General features: G+C 33.3%; 2 protein-coding genes across 2 annotated transcripts; one reads left to right on the forward strand and one right to left on the reverse strand.

Annotated features, from left to right (window-relative positions):
* Window positions 1-537: 537 nt before the first annotated feature.
* LOC110410617 (muniscin carboxy-terminal mu-like domain protein) lies at window positions 538-2,972 on the reverse strand. The gene has a single exon (XM_021420398.1). It carries the CDS (start codon window positions 2,664-2,666, stop codon window positions 729-731), a length of 1,938 nt encoding a protein of 645 aa, XP_021276073.1. The 5' UTR covers window positions 2,667-2,972; the 3' UTR covers window positions 538-728.
* Window positions 2,973-5,891: 2,919 nt separating this feature from the next.
* XRCC3 (homolog of X-ray repair cross complementing 3 (XRCC3)) lies at window positions 5,892-7,143 on the forward strand. The gene has a single exon (XM_021421381.1). The coding sequence runs from the start codon at window positions 5,939-5,941 to the stop codon at window positions 6,836-6,838; it is 900 nt and encodes a 299-aa protein (XP_021277056.1). The 5' UTR covers window positions 5,892-5,938; the 3' UTR covers window positions 6,839-7,143.
* The last annotated feature ends 7,238 nt before the right edge of the window (window positions 7,144-14,381 follow it).

Here is a 14,381-nt window from a genome sequence, read left to right on the forward strand (position 1 = left end):
TATCAGAAGAACGAAGAAGAAAATAATGCTATTGCGATCTCATTTCTCATCAAATGAACAGGAAATACTAAAAAATGTAGAAGCTGGGGATTTAGAGTCTCCAAAGAAGGAATAATTTTTTAAATCATCTCCCCTTAATCTAAGGGGTCTCAATTGCATCAGTCAGGTTCATAACTTATTAATTATTTAAAAAAAAAGGCTCATGCCTCATATTCTCATTATATTATTATAGAGAAAAGTTTACATGTAGCCTAACTTGACTGCATTGTAATTCTAGCTTTCAACAATCCAGACCTACTTATATTTAGCACAATTTAACTTGATGTAGAAAGTTCTATGGTACAAAGAAGAGGTACCACAATTAACGATAGAACCAGCATTCCAGAAACAAAAAATCACTTCTTTAGAAGTCCTTTTCTTTCTAAAAATATAGAAATGAGCAATCATGCTTGCATGGTCACAGTTTCACAAGAATAAAATGTACTCCACAAAAGAATGCAAAGTCTAAACAGACACAACAATAAAGGACAAAAAAAATTAACATGCCGCCAGTGAAAATCAATAGTAAACAACAGGAAGACACAAGCTCTTACAAAAGTCAATCTAGATTACAAGATCAATATCCAAGAATTCTACAAAAGTGACCAAATCACATCTCTCCTCAAAAAGAACAGGGAAGATTAGAAAAACACAACAATTTTGTATGGAAATAATTACCTTATCACAGTTCAATTGCACATATAAACCCCACTCTCATACCGATGATTCACCTCATAAAAATCTGTCTTACCCTCAGAAGCAGGCCGCAGACAGACCCCAGACAATGAAGTAGCTCCTTGCACTGAAAATTTTACATAACCAACAACTTCTAGTTCTTCGTCATCTTCACTAGAATCCACAGGCATCCTCGCTCTTAACTTGCCAGGAGTACCCTTCAGTGGAATCTCTGGCACATGCCACTTCAATTCTCTCTCTGATCTGCTCAACACAGCTTTAGGTGAAACCTTTAACAATGTTGGATCAACTGGCAATTTCAGAACAAAGGTTACATCATTCAATGGTGCTAGTAACTCCGGGCTTGAAATATACTGTATCATTACTGAAAGTAAAGTCCCACTTTGACGCTTAATCAACCTAACTCTCAAAGGCAATGGTGTCAACCTAGGTAACAAACTATACTTCAAAATCGGTATAGGCTCCTCAGATGGGGCAGTTCTCACATGAAACATTCCATTACCTAGGCTACTAACCCGTGAACTCTGCATAACAAACCTCTTAACCGAACTTGTACCTTCAACACGAAATGAAAACTCAGTATCCCTATCACCAGAATTTTTAGGAGGCATAGTTCTCAAGTAAACCACACCCATTAATCCAACTCTTGCAAGCAATGATTCCCTAAACTCTGCACTAATCTCCTCTGAAATATACATTTCAGGACCTTTCATCTCAGTCTTCTTCACCAAAACATCCTCAAGAGACTTTCCTCCATCAGCACCAGCCACAGCTGCAGTTGGAGGAGCAGCACTATCCCCAGTTTGCAAAAGTTCAAGCCCACTAAGTCCTTCCTGTTTCTTAACCTTTTTATATTCCAAAAACTCGGAAGCATCCAATCCTCCACCCCAAGCATCACTAAACCCTTCAAAAGCTTCTCCAAGGGTAGCCTGTTCATTGCCAAACTCAATACCTCCATACTTCCCTTCAAACCCTTCAACACTAATATCCGTAGATTGGGTTGCTTCAGCTGGAGGCAATGTCGTCACCTCTAACCCCGCCAACGCCACCGTTAAATCAGTAGCTGATGGATCCTTCGTCTTCTTAAACCCTCCAACTAACTCTTCTTGCTTATTTATGGATTCACTCGCTGCGAACGGATCCTTTACGGCTTCTGATTGCTCTTCTTTAATCATTTTCTCGTCTTGCTCACTTGTACTCTGAGGTACGAGCGTTGAAGCTATCCGATCCCCCGCCGCTAGGGTTTCCGGTGGCAATTCGAAATTCGCACTGGAAAAGGCTTCAACGTTGGATTGGTGTTCGACCGAATGGGCTTCCACGTTAAGCCACGTGTCAGCACCACGGATCTTGGCTTCGGTGTCGAGTGCGGAATGGACCATCTTGGCGATCCCGTCGCCGTGCATAGAGGAAAGCATGGCGGCGAGACGGATGTTGCTGACTCCACGCAGGACAATGTCGAGTGCCATGTAAACCTCGGCATATTTGCGGGCGAGTTTTTCGGGGGTGACGTCCACGCCGCGGCAGGCGGTTACAATGACGCTAACGGCTTGATTAACGATGTGGATGCACTCGAAGACGTTGATCAAATTGTCATGATCGGCGGTAGTGATTCCGAGGACGTAAATGGAGTTCACAAGGCGGTAAACGACGCGATACTTACTTTCAACGCCAACTATTAATTGGCCGCTGGAGGCAGCAAGGGGGTCGTCGCCGATGGATTCGGTGGCAGTATCAGATTCGAAGGTGGAGGACGATGACGGGGCGGAGGTGGAAGCGGCAGCGGACGCAGGGGTTTTGTTGGAGAAGGCAAAACGGGTTTGGCGGAAGGCATGGAGGGCAATTAGGGCACGGGCTGGCGGAAACCATTCTCGGGTTTGGAGAAGGATGTCGGATCCGTTGGCTGGTTGGAGAGAAAGTGCCAAGCACGACATTTGTTTAGTTGTTTGATCTTGTGAGATCTGCTAGGGCTGATCCGGGGTTATGGAATTACGGCGTTGAATTTGGGTGGATCTACGGGGGAATTGGGCGGAAATGAGGACAAAGCAGGAGTGTATTTTGGAGTGGGATTCAGTGATTTGCTTCGCTCGCAGAAAGAAATGAGCTCTGAGAGGGAGACAGAGCGGAGAAGGGCGTCGGTTGGGGCTTCCGGAAGGCGAACTATTTGGTTTGTTTTGTTTCAATTTTGTTGTTGGTGTGATGGGCCCATTACGATTGACCGTCGACTCACATTGGGCTTCTTTCTATGTTCCACCATGCTTGCAGCTTACTCTTTGGATTCCGCTTGTGAAGAAGAGGAGTTTACAAGTCTATGTCCTTCTCAGCGAATGTAAAAGGCCCATTTCGACGTTATATTCATTTGATTAGAGTGCGATTCCAAAGCAATAATAAATTAAGAATTTATACTGGATTTGATGCACCGATAGTTTATAAAATTAGTTATACATTATCAGGGTTTAGGTCTTTAAAAATAAACATTCATAATTTATAATATTTAATTACGTATAAAAATAAAATTATATTTCTTTTTCTCTAAATATTTAATCGTGAATCTCTTTTAATTTATTGTGCAAGATTGATTTTGTTTTTTTTTTTGTTTCTTCTTTCTTTTTCTACATTATTGTCATTATCCTCTCTTTTGGCTCTTAATTAATTATTTTTTTCTTCCCATTCTGGGTGTCCTTTCTTCTCTACTCTGTCAACATTCTACAACCCTAACCCTCTTATCTCTCCCTGTGCTGTAAATACGGGGGAAAGTTGATGTGAGTAAGGGACAGCGAAGATCTGATACAATGGAGGAGGGAAGAGTTGTAAATTCTTCTGTGTTGTTGGCTGATCTCAGGTCCCTTGCCTACGCTCAAGCTAAAAACTTGACTCAGTGTAACACTTTTTTTATGAAACAACGAACATGACCTTTGAAAAAAAAAAACAACTTTTGTTGTGACGGTATCTAAAAGTAAATAACTTGGGTTTTTTTTTCTTTAAATAGTCAAGTTATTTTCTTTTTAAGTATATAGAGTTGAGTAAATTAGATCATATCATTTATTTATTCAAATTAAATATAATTTGAATAAAATAATTTGATCTAATTCATTCATTAAGTCAATTGATTAAATATGTTTAATCTAATTAATTTATTTGATTAGTTCTCGATTTTAAAATTTTTGAACCAAACTAATTTTTTATCTTATTAATATATATAATATTTTTATATATATTAATTTTAACTTTATATAAAATATAATATATATTTAATAGCTTCAATTTTTAATTTTTTTTTCACTTCTTTATTTTTATTTTTTAACCACCCATACTTTACTCTTTCGTTTTTCCTCACCTAGTCACCTTTACACTTTCCTCTCTTTTTTTTTTTTCCAAAATCTAAACCTAAATCCTAAACTCCCTCAACAAGTTAATAATTTGCAATGGTTAAAGGTTTTATGTTAGATAATTTTATTTTATGGATATTAATTTTATTATCTTTAACTCTTCTTTATGTTAATTTTGAATGTTAATTTGATGGTTTATATAAAAAGATATAATTATGTGAGTGAAAGAACAAATGTTATGTATTTTTATGTTTAAAGTATTTGTATATTTTATAATTATGGATGAAATTTATAAATTTTAATATTATATTTTGAGAAAAAAAATAATAATATTTTGATTCATTGGTCCAAAATCGAATCAATCAAATCAGTTTGATGTTTGATCGGCTTGGTCTTTTTTTAGGTTTGATTGATTTTGATCGATTTTTTAAAAATATTTTATCTATTTGATCTTTAAGTATGATAGACCAAATCGATTAAATTGTCCAATTACTCACCTCTACTAGCAATTATATTCATATTTTTTGAAATAGCTTTTTTTGCTCAAACTTGTTTGAAATAGTTGGTTTTGTAATTTAGTTATGATCAAAGTACTCCATAGGTCTCTGTACTATAAGATTTTTGTCAATTTAATCTCTCTACTACAAAACTAATTAATTGAGTTCTTGTATTTTGAGATTTTATATAATCGAGTCCCTCTATCTAGTTTTGTCTAAATTGACCGTTAGTGGAGTTGATGTGGTATTAACATGTTAGACGATGCTACGTAGCATTTACGTGTTAGATGGGAAAAAAACTTTTGGGTCTAGCATCAATTTTTTTATGTCACGTTTAGGGGTTAAATTAAACAAAATTGTAATGTAATGCTAAATAAAAATAGTAAAAGTACTCAATTTAGTCCATATACGATAGAACTTTATTCAATTTAGTTTTTGTATTATAAAATTTTATGCAATTGTCCTTATACTATAGAGTTTTGTTCAATTTAATTTTTATAATTTACAATTTTATTTGATTCTAATAGCATGACACAAACAAACTGACGTAATTAAAAAAATATTGGATTTGACACGTTAGCACCACTTTTGCATTGTCTAATATGTCAAAGTTATATTAATACGATTAATGGTCAATTTAGACAAAATTAAGCATAAGGATTTGATTGTACAAAATGTTAAAGTATAAGGATTAAATTTACTAATTTTAAAGTAGACGAATTAAATTGATTAAAACATTATAATATAGAGACTTACGGGTACTTTGACATAAAGGGAAGAACAAGAACTAACGAAAAATGATAAGATTGTATTGGTATGGTGATGGTTTTCTTTACAGGCACATAATTGCAAAAGAGGGCCAAAAATGCCTGGATGCTTGTTTTGTTGGTAGTGATTTTGTCACACTATAAGAACAAAAAAGAAAATGAAGAACAGTAAAAGGGTTTGAGACAAAGAAAAATAATTTTATTTTTTATGTAATTAAATATTATAAACTATTGATATTTATTTTAATGATTTAAAAAATTTTATTTTACTTATTAGTGATGTGTCATTTTGTGGTTGACATACACAATTACTGCATTAAATATAAACTCAAAGATTATAATCTTATATATTGTTATCGAACTTTTTAAATTTTCTATGTATCAAAATTTAAAGATTCATTTAAATACAATAAAAGGTGACACATCATCCATCATGAGTTTTTTTTTTTTTTACTATTTAAGCATTATTCAAAATGCAATGCCTTTGATTCAATGAAAAGACAAGGGCAAAATTTACTTAAAAGAAGCCCTTTGGCGCCATTTTGCTCAATCCATTATTCAAAAAGGCAAACTTCTACCGCTCAAATCAAAGTAACAAAAACGCTCAGGAAACATGATACCGCAAAACCTCCTGCAAGTAACCACCCAAAAATGCACGACAGGCTGCCCAATCCTTGACCGCTTCCTCCACGGCGGCATCCCTTGTGACTCGATAACCGAGATCGTCGCAGAGAGTGGTTCCGGCAAGACGCAAATCTGCCTCCAACTATCACTCCGTGCCCAACTCCCAGTTTCCCATGGTGGTCTCTCCGCCTCCGCTCTCTATCTCCACACGGAATTCCCATTCCCCTTTCGCCGCCTTCACCAACTCTCCCTTTCATTTCGCTCCTCAAACGCCCGCCATTTACCCTCTAATGACAACCCGTGTGATGGAATATATGTCCAAAGTGTACACTCTGCTGATGAACTGCTCGATATAATGTCTAAAACAGAGTCTTTCATTGAAAGTTCGAAAGCCCAGTTGCCTGTTCGGCTCGTTGTGATTGATTCAATCGCTGCTTTGTTTAGGTCCGAGTTTGACAACACCCCAGTTGAGCTTAAGAGGAGATCGTCCTTGTTCTTTAAGATATCTTCGATGTTAAAGGCATTAGCGAGGAGGTTTAATTTAGCGGTTTTGTTGACGAATCAGGTGGTTGATATGGTGGGACCTAATGAAGGAATAAATGGGTTGAGGATTGGGAATTTAGGATCTTTATATACGTCAGGTAGGCGGGTTTGTCCTGCATTGGGGTTAGCTTGGGCTAATTGTGTTAATTCAAGGTTGTTCTTATCGAGACATGAAGAGGCTAATAGTGAAGAGAACGGGAAATTAATCGGGGAAAGTGGTGGTTTTGTGTGTCAGCAAACAAGGAGAAAACTTCATGTTGTTTTCGCGCCCCATTTGCCTGAATCATCTTGTGAGTTTGTAATCACCAGAGAAGGGCTTTTTGGAGTTGAAATTGCTGCCTGTTGATGTTGTACGAGAAGAGATCATTTGGAGGTAGCTATGTGGAATATTTTTTATGATTAGACTTTAGAAGATAGAAGCATTACACACTCTTTTTGCATTTTTTCTAGTTTAATCTCTCATTTTTGGTGTTTATCGTATGTCACTCCGCAATTATGTTTCCAGAGAATCTTGTTCAGGTTTCCCTTCAAATGTAAGTTTGTAAGTTATTGATACTCAGGATGCTCTTATGTTAACTAAATTGTCTTTTGAGGTTAATGTGAGTACTATATATGTACATTGTGTAAGTATGATATGTTGCTGGAAGCATGTTTTGGTGCGCTGTTCTAAAAAGTTTCACCAATTCCGTATTTCCTGCTGCAATTTATGTTCTAATACTCTGGATATTGGAGATTTCCATAACTGAGCTGTCCTGCTCTTTTTCATTTTATCCAGCATGAAGTGATATTTCATGTGTCAATATCCATGGATATCATTTTTGTCTGACCAGCCTTGATGATTAAGATTAAACTTTTAACAATGATGGCATTCTTACATTGACTTGATTTCTATGCATGCATTAGAGTTCTGCCAAGTTGTCCTTGGAAAGACATCAATGTAATTTGCTTTCCTGTAGGTTTCAAAGGAACAATTTTCTTGAAGATCTGAAAACTTCCTAAGCGATTCTAGACTCACTAGTAGAATTCCTGCTTATTCTGACAGAAAAAATTTCAATTGTCCAATTTTTCAACGGCATTTTTTACGGATTTCTGATAGAAATTTGTCATTGAACTTATCTCGTCAGTCCAATCAACCATGTCCAGCTATTCTCCAATATCATCATCATTTCTAACTCTTGTTGGTGCATCAAAACATGAATATCATCCTGAATTCCTGGTTTTAAGATTCTGTGTGTGCCTTTTTTCTTCCACCCTTCAACAATGTTCTAGTGAAAAAGTAAAGAATGGCCCTTCAATTTTACTTTGTCCATGGAACTAATTGATATTTTCTTTACATAATTGTATCGAATTTGTCTTAGTTTGTCAGTGTTATTTGCATGATTCAGTCTTACATATGTAAATTGCAGTTTAAAGTAAAGTAAATTACAGTTTTTGGAGCCAGTTTTTATACTATAGGACTTTGAGGATGATTCATCGCTGAATTTACTAAATTACATTCTCTTTTGATTTTCCATTCTTGTTTTCTTGGGGTATTTGCATTAATCTGATTGGCTGAAGATTGTTGGTGGATTTATTATGAAGAAAGGATGTGACGTGGATGTAACTAAAAGAAGATTAACATAATGATCACATACATTCTCTTATTTAAGAAAGAGAAATTTAAATTAAATTTATTGAATAAAAGTATATTCTACATTCACTTATTTAAGAAAGAGACATTTAAATTAAATTTATTGAGCAAAAGTATATTATACACACTTATCATTGAAACAAATGTTTTTGTCATTTTAAAATATTTTAAAGGTAACTTGGTTTATATATAAACACACATACAGAGGCTTGTTATATGTCCATTTAATTATAGTAATTAAAAAAATAAATTTCAAATTAGTTAGTTATCATAAATAAAATATTGATAAAAAGAACATTACTATTCATAATTTTCAAAGGTAAACCAAAAAATTAATTCTTAGAAAATTATAACTTTATGAATTTGCACTAATTACAAATTTGTTTTTTGTTTGCCATTGTTTATATGAAAAATCAATTCAGATTACACAACAGAAATCGATCGATTTTGGATGTATTGTCGATTAACTCCTGATGAATTCGTGAGGGATGAATTTATAACTTGAGCAAAATATGTGAGGATATACTTGAAGAAAGTAAGAAAAATAATGATGACATGATGGTAAAAAAAGAAAGAAGTAATGATGGATAGTATGAAGGAATTTATGAAGTGTTTTGGAAGCAATGATTGTGAGTCATGCACTTTCAAAATAAGGACATATAGATACTTCCAATTTAGATTGAAGAGTAAGATCATGAAATTTATGATGTTTTTTTTCTGCATTTGGATTTAGATATTTTTTTAATAAGTATACAATGGCACATTTAATTTTATGTTTAGATATTTTGTGTTTATGATGATTTTTAATTACATCAATGTGATTTTAATTTCATATTTTAATGTGTACTTTTGTTATGAATATTGGATTTGTCAATTGTGAGCTGCGCAAATTAATTATGATGATTAATAGAATTCCATTGGTTATTTCCAACAAAAATCCATTGGTAATAACTAAATAATCAACGGAATTCTGTTGATAATTTCCAATGGAAATTCATAGGTAATGACTAAATCACTAATAAAAATTCCATTGATAATTGTCAACAGAATTCCGTCTAAAATGACTAGATTACAAATAAAAATTCCATTAGTAATTTCTAATGGAATTCTGTTGGAAGCGACTAAAGTACCAACAAAAATTTCATTGGTAATTTTCAATGGAATTCCGTCGGGAATGACCAAATTACCAACAAAAATTCTGTTGGTAATTTCTAACAAAATTCAGTTGGAAGTGACTAAATTACCAACAAAAATTTCATTGGTAATTTCAATGGAATTCCATTGGGAATGACTAAATTAGTAACAAAAATTCTATTGGTAACAAAAATTCTATTGGTAATTTCCAACAAATTTCGTCATTAGCGTATTACTGACGAAAAATTTCATTGGTAATTTTCAACGGATTTCTGTTAGAATTGTATTTTCGATGGAAATTTTGTCAATAATTTTAGTCTTTTTCGATGGACTGACATTAAAATAATAAAAAATATTATCATTTTTTCAATGAAATTTTCTGATGAAAATTTTCCATTGGATATTTTTGATAGATTTCCAACAACAAGCTTTTTTGGTGATCCTTTTAGTGATGAAATTTTTAATGGATTTTTCCATTGGAAATCTATCAGAAAAAGTCAATTTCGATGGAAATTGGACTGTTTCCTACAGAATTTTCCATTAGAATTAACAAGATTTTTTGTAGTGACTATGATAACAAAAAATACCATTTAATTATTATTTTTTAAATAAAATGACTTCATTGGTGATTAATCTTTGTGAAACTTCAACTTTTCAAAAGATGATAGAATGGCTAACTCGTAGCTGTGCGTGTAAATTTATTGTTTTGAACATATGTCTTAAGCTTTTAGATTTGAAAAATCCTATGTACTAAGTTGATTTGATAAGTGGTAAGGAGAAAAGAGTCAAAATATGTGTTTTCAAAAGTATCGATATATGAAGAACAAGTATCAATACTTGAAACTCAAACACAAGTATGGATACCTCAATTGAAAGTATTAATACTTGTCGTCGTGTACATAAAAATAAAAGGAGTAAAATAGTATTTTTACACATAAAAAAAATTCTTTTTAGGGTATTTTCCAAACTCCCTCAGACCTTGATTGCTTTTCTTTGTTGTTCTCTCAACTGTCATCCTCTTTGTTGTCTCTTTCACTAAAAACACCAATTTTGAAGGATTCAAGCTTGGTTTTGATTTTTTGAAAATAGAAAGGTAATATTTTCAGCCTTTAAGCTCTTCAAACTCTAATTTTCAAGCTCTAATTTTCAGTTTTTCAATAGATTTAAGTTTCTCTCTATAAAGTTTTGGTGCCCAACTTGGTTTTCTCTTGCTACAAGCTCATTAAGGTAAAAGGAAGGTAGATTTAAGTATTTAAGTTAATAGTTAGTCATTGAACAATAGTTTAACAAGCTGAAAACTTAGACTAGACAAAGATTGGTTTGGGTTAGTAATAGCCTAGCCTTAAAATTCTAGATTTGTAGTTTAAGTTGTGTTCACAATTGTATGGTTGTTGTAAGACCTATTGAAGATCCAAGGATTTAATTAGAGTGAAGAGTTAGTGTTTCAATTGCTTTCTAAGTCGATGAATTGATCAAGGTGGGTAGGCATGATGTTTTAAGTACTTTGATCTATACAAAGTTGAGTGTATTTATTAAGTTTGTGCCTTGGATGACTTTTTTGTTGAATCCCATATACATGAATGGTTTAAAAGGGTTTTTAACGTTTTTCAAAGAAGGTTTTGAAAAGTATTTATACTATGTAAATATAAATACTATGCAGGAGTTTTGAACAATGAAAGACAAGCACTTTCAAATGTTTTCCTTCTAAAGAATCCTAGATAGGATGGATGATATGGAATTATTGCATGGCTAAATGAATGCACATATGGATAAATGAATTCCCCATCTTTATGCCAATGTGAATATGGATGAATGAATGCCCGCTTTTATGATGATGTGAGTGTGGATGAATAAATTCCCATTTTTATGATATTGCAAGTGTGGATGCATGAATACCTACTCTTATGATCATAAAATGAACATGATGTAAGAATAAGACTATGTCAATGATGATTATGAATTGATATGGGTATTGATGATGTCGAGTTAGTATGGATTATAATTACAAGCTTATGATGTTGTATGTGATTTATAATTATGAGGGTCTTGATGTGGGGCATAGAATCACATAGGTATGAGGGTTTTGATGTGGAGCGTGGTATAGCCTTGAGTTGGGGTGAAGGTACCACTTAATTTATGTCCTAGATAATGAGGATTGTATTATTATTCAAGGTTATCCTAAACAGTGGGGATTGTACTATTGTCCTTGAGGTTTATGTATTGTAATAAGTTACTATGATTAGATAAGCTAAAATGATGCATGGATTGAACTCTAAGTCATGTATAAGGAATAGATGTGGTTGAGTGATATGAATGCTATTACACTGTATTGTAGTGAAAACTTATACTATATGGATGCCTTTAAAGATAAAAAGGGATTTAGCATTGATAAGTGCTGGAAATTACCCAAAATTGGGATTTTTATGAGTGAAGAATTGATACTTGAAGCAGAAGTATTGATACATGGCAATTATAATACCCTAGGAAGCATTCTAGGTGAAAAGTATTGATATTTCTCAAGAAAATATCAACATTTATAATCTAATAAACATTATGTGTAGAAGTATCAATACTTCTCAAGAAAGTATTGATATGTATAGTCTTAAGAGCTTTCTAGAAGGAAAGTATCAATACCTCACAAGAAGGTATCAATGCTTATGGTATGAAACAACTTATTTCACCTTTTAAATGGATTTTTACTTGATTTTAACTTTTCTTTGATGCACCCTTTCACATGACTATTTTCAACTAAAAACATTGAAATGAGTTTGAAAACAACATTTATTTTAAGGATTGAAAGAAGATTGATAAATTATTCTTAAGTTTATGTTGTTTCAACTTTATGGATTATTGTAAAAGCTCTCCCCCTTTGGCTTGTCCCTTCTTGTGCTTTCTCATTGACTTTTATAATTCATATAAGAAGATTTATTATTTTGTTTCAGATCATTAGCTTACTTGGCATGACCATTGTGGAGGAGACACATATTTCATAGTTGGTATGTGTATTAGAGCTTTTTTCTCATACCTTTAATGTCGGTCACACTCGATAGTGGGTCCATTATGTTGTTTACTTTATCATGTTAAGACATATGTTATGTAGCTAATGATGGCAATATTCATGATTACTTCTTTATGTTATGAGATGTTTATGCTAAGCACTGAAAGGGGTGTAGACAATTTGTGATACCTATGGTATTAAGGCCATGGATGATATGAGCACCAAAATGTGCAAACTATGAGCATCGAAGAGTGCATATTATGTTTACATGAAATGATATATGAAACTATATGTGAAATGGATTATGACAATTATATGAAATGCTTATTCATACATTATGACGATGATTTTACCATAATGTATGATGACGTAATTATGTTTGATATATAAAGGTTGTTTAGGTATAGTAGGCTATACCCATATAGACCGTTGTGTTGGTCATATCCCTAGAATTGAGATGTGACAACTTTATAAAAAGCTTTCCCATAATGAAATAAAATTTTGAAATGTGTATGTCTCAAGTCGTTAAACTCCAATGAATAATGTAACAAGTTTGAGTGGTGTAAAAAACTATATTATACTTTTTAGTTGAAAATAAGCTTCCAAAATCAAAAGTAACCCTTCTCAAATAAACTTCCATATATTCATTTGAGTAACTTTCACCGTTCTTGTTGCAAGTGAATGGCTTCATCATAGATTGTGATTTTTTTAGTTAGGTTGGTTGATATCCTCTATTTATAAGATGGATCACCATGACAACCAACTTTCCCTCCTATTACTTTTCCTTTCCTTTAAATTATAATCTGATTTTCAATTTCATTTTTTTTCACAAACTTTTATCCTTTTCACTTTCATCACAAAATATACAAAGATTCAAAGATCACACATTTTCAACAAGCTCCACCTTGATTTTAACTTGCTTGGAAATAGCTTCAATTGAGAGTTAAACAACAAATCATGTTGGCCTAGCTCAAAGCGACGCTCAACAATCTTTTTATCATGTTGCTTTTTATTATTTTCCTTGTAGATTTTGGCATTTTCATAGGCCTCCAATTTAAACTCATCTAATTTGTTTGGTTGCAACAAATGCCTCTCACTAGCCACTTCCAAATCAAAATTTAACTTCTTAATAGCCCAATAGGCATTATATTCAAGTTCCATCGAAAAGTGACATGCTTTTCTAAAAATCAACTTATAAGGAGACATACCTATTGGAGTTTTGTAGGCAGTCCTATATACCCAAAGTGCATCATCCAATCTTTTGACCCAATCTTTTTTTGATGGGGACAAACCCTTCTCTAGAATTCTCTTGATTTTCCTATTGGAGGCTTTGGCACGTCCATTTGTTTATGGATGATATGTAGTAGCTGTTAGTGTAAGCCCTACAAGCCAATCCATTTTGTGCTTGTAAAACACTATATTAATTAGTCATATTTCATGTTAAATACATTATGGATATTTTCTATAATGTATGAGGTATTTATTTGTCCATGAGTTTATTTATAAAGAGTTGTGAGAGATTTATGTAGATAAAGTCCTTGGAACATAATGGCCTTGCAAAAGAAATTATAAATGTTATAATTATCAGATTCTTATGTATCAAAGCCTTGTTCCTAAATATGTTCTTGGTCATTGTATTGTCAAGAATAAAGGCATTGACAATGCTCAAAGGCTAGTACAAATTAAGCCTCCTTACTTTAGAAGTAAGCAATTGATCTCATAGGTTGAAGTATGTGAGATACTTGGAGATAGTATGTGGGTGTTTGTTATGGAACAAGTTCACTGAACATGACCTGCTATGAGAGTTCCATTTGGTATTTCACTCAAGTGTCTATAGAAATGCTCTCATGTGTCAGTAGTGTAAGTAATCCTTAGACTTGTGTACCAGGTTATCTTGTATGTGAATTGTCATGCTTTGATTCCACCTCTACGGGTCTGGAGATGACTAGATACTTAAACAGGGTGCTTTTGGGCATGGCATGAAGCATACGAAGATGAATGAATGGTCCAAAGAAGATTCATCACCTTAAGTGATTTGAAGGGGACATATCTCATTTGTTCCTAGTTTATATTGATTAAAAGTCCTTGGCTAAGGCAATCTCGATAGGTCAATATAAAAGCTGCAGG

Source organism: Theobroma umbraticum, unplaced genomic scaffold, assembly GCF_002168275.2.
Source record: "Theobroma umbraticum cultivar Fairchild unplaced genomic scaffold, ASM216827v3 scaffold_56.0, whole genome shotgun sequence".
Classification (NCBI taxonomy): domain Eukaryota; kingdom Viridiplantae; phylum Streptophyta; class Magnoliopsida; order Malvales; family Malvaceae; genus Theobroma; species Theobroma umbraticum.

Bases quoted from the DNA above. Each gene is read 5' to 3' on its own strand.
- LOC110410617 (XM_021420398.1), bottom strand. From the start codon at position 2,666: ATGTCGTGCTTGGCACTTTCTCTCCAACCAGCCAACGGATCCGACATC.
- XRCC3 (XM_021421381.1), top strand. From the start codon at position 5,939: ATGATACCGCAAAACCTCCTGCAAGTAACCACCCAAAAATGCACGACA.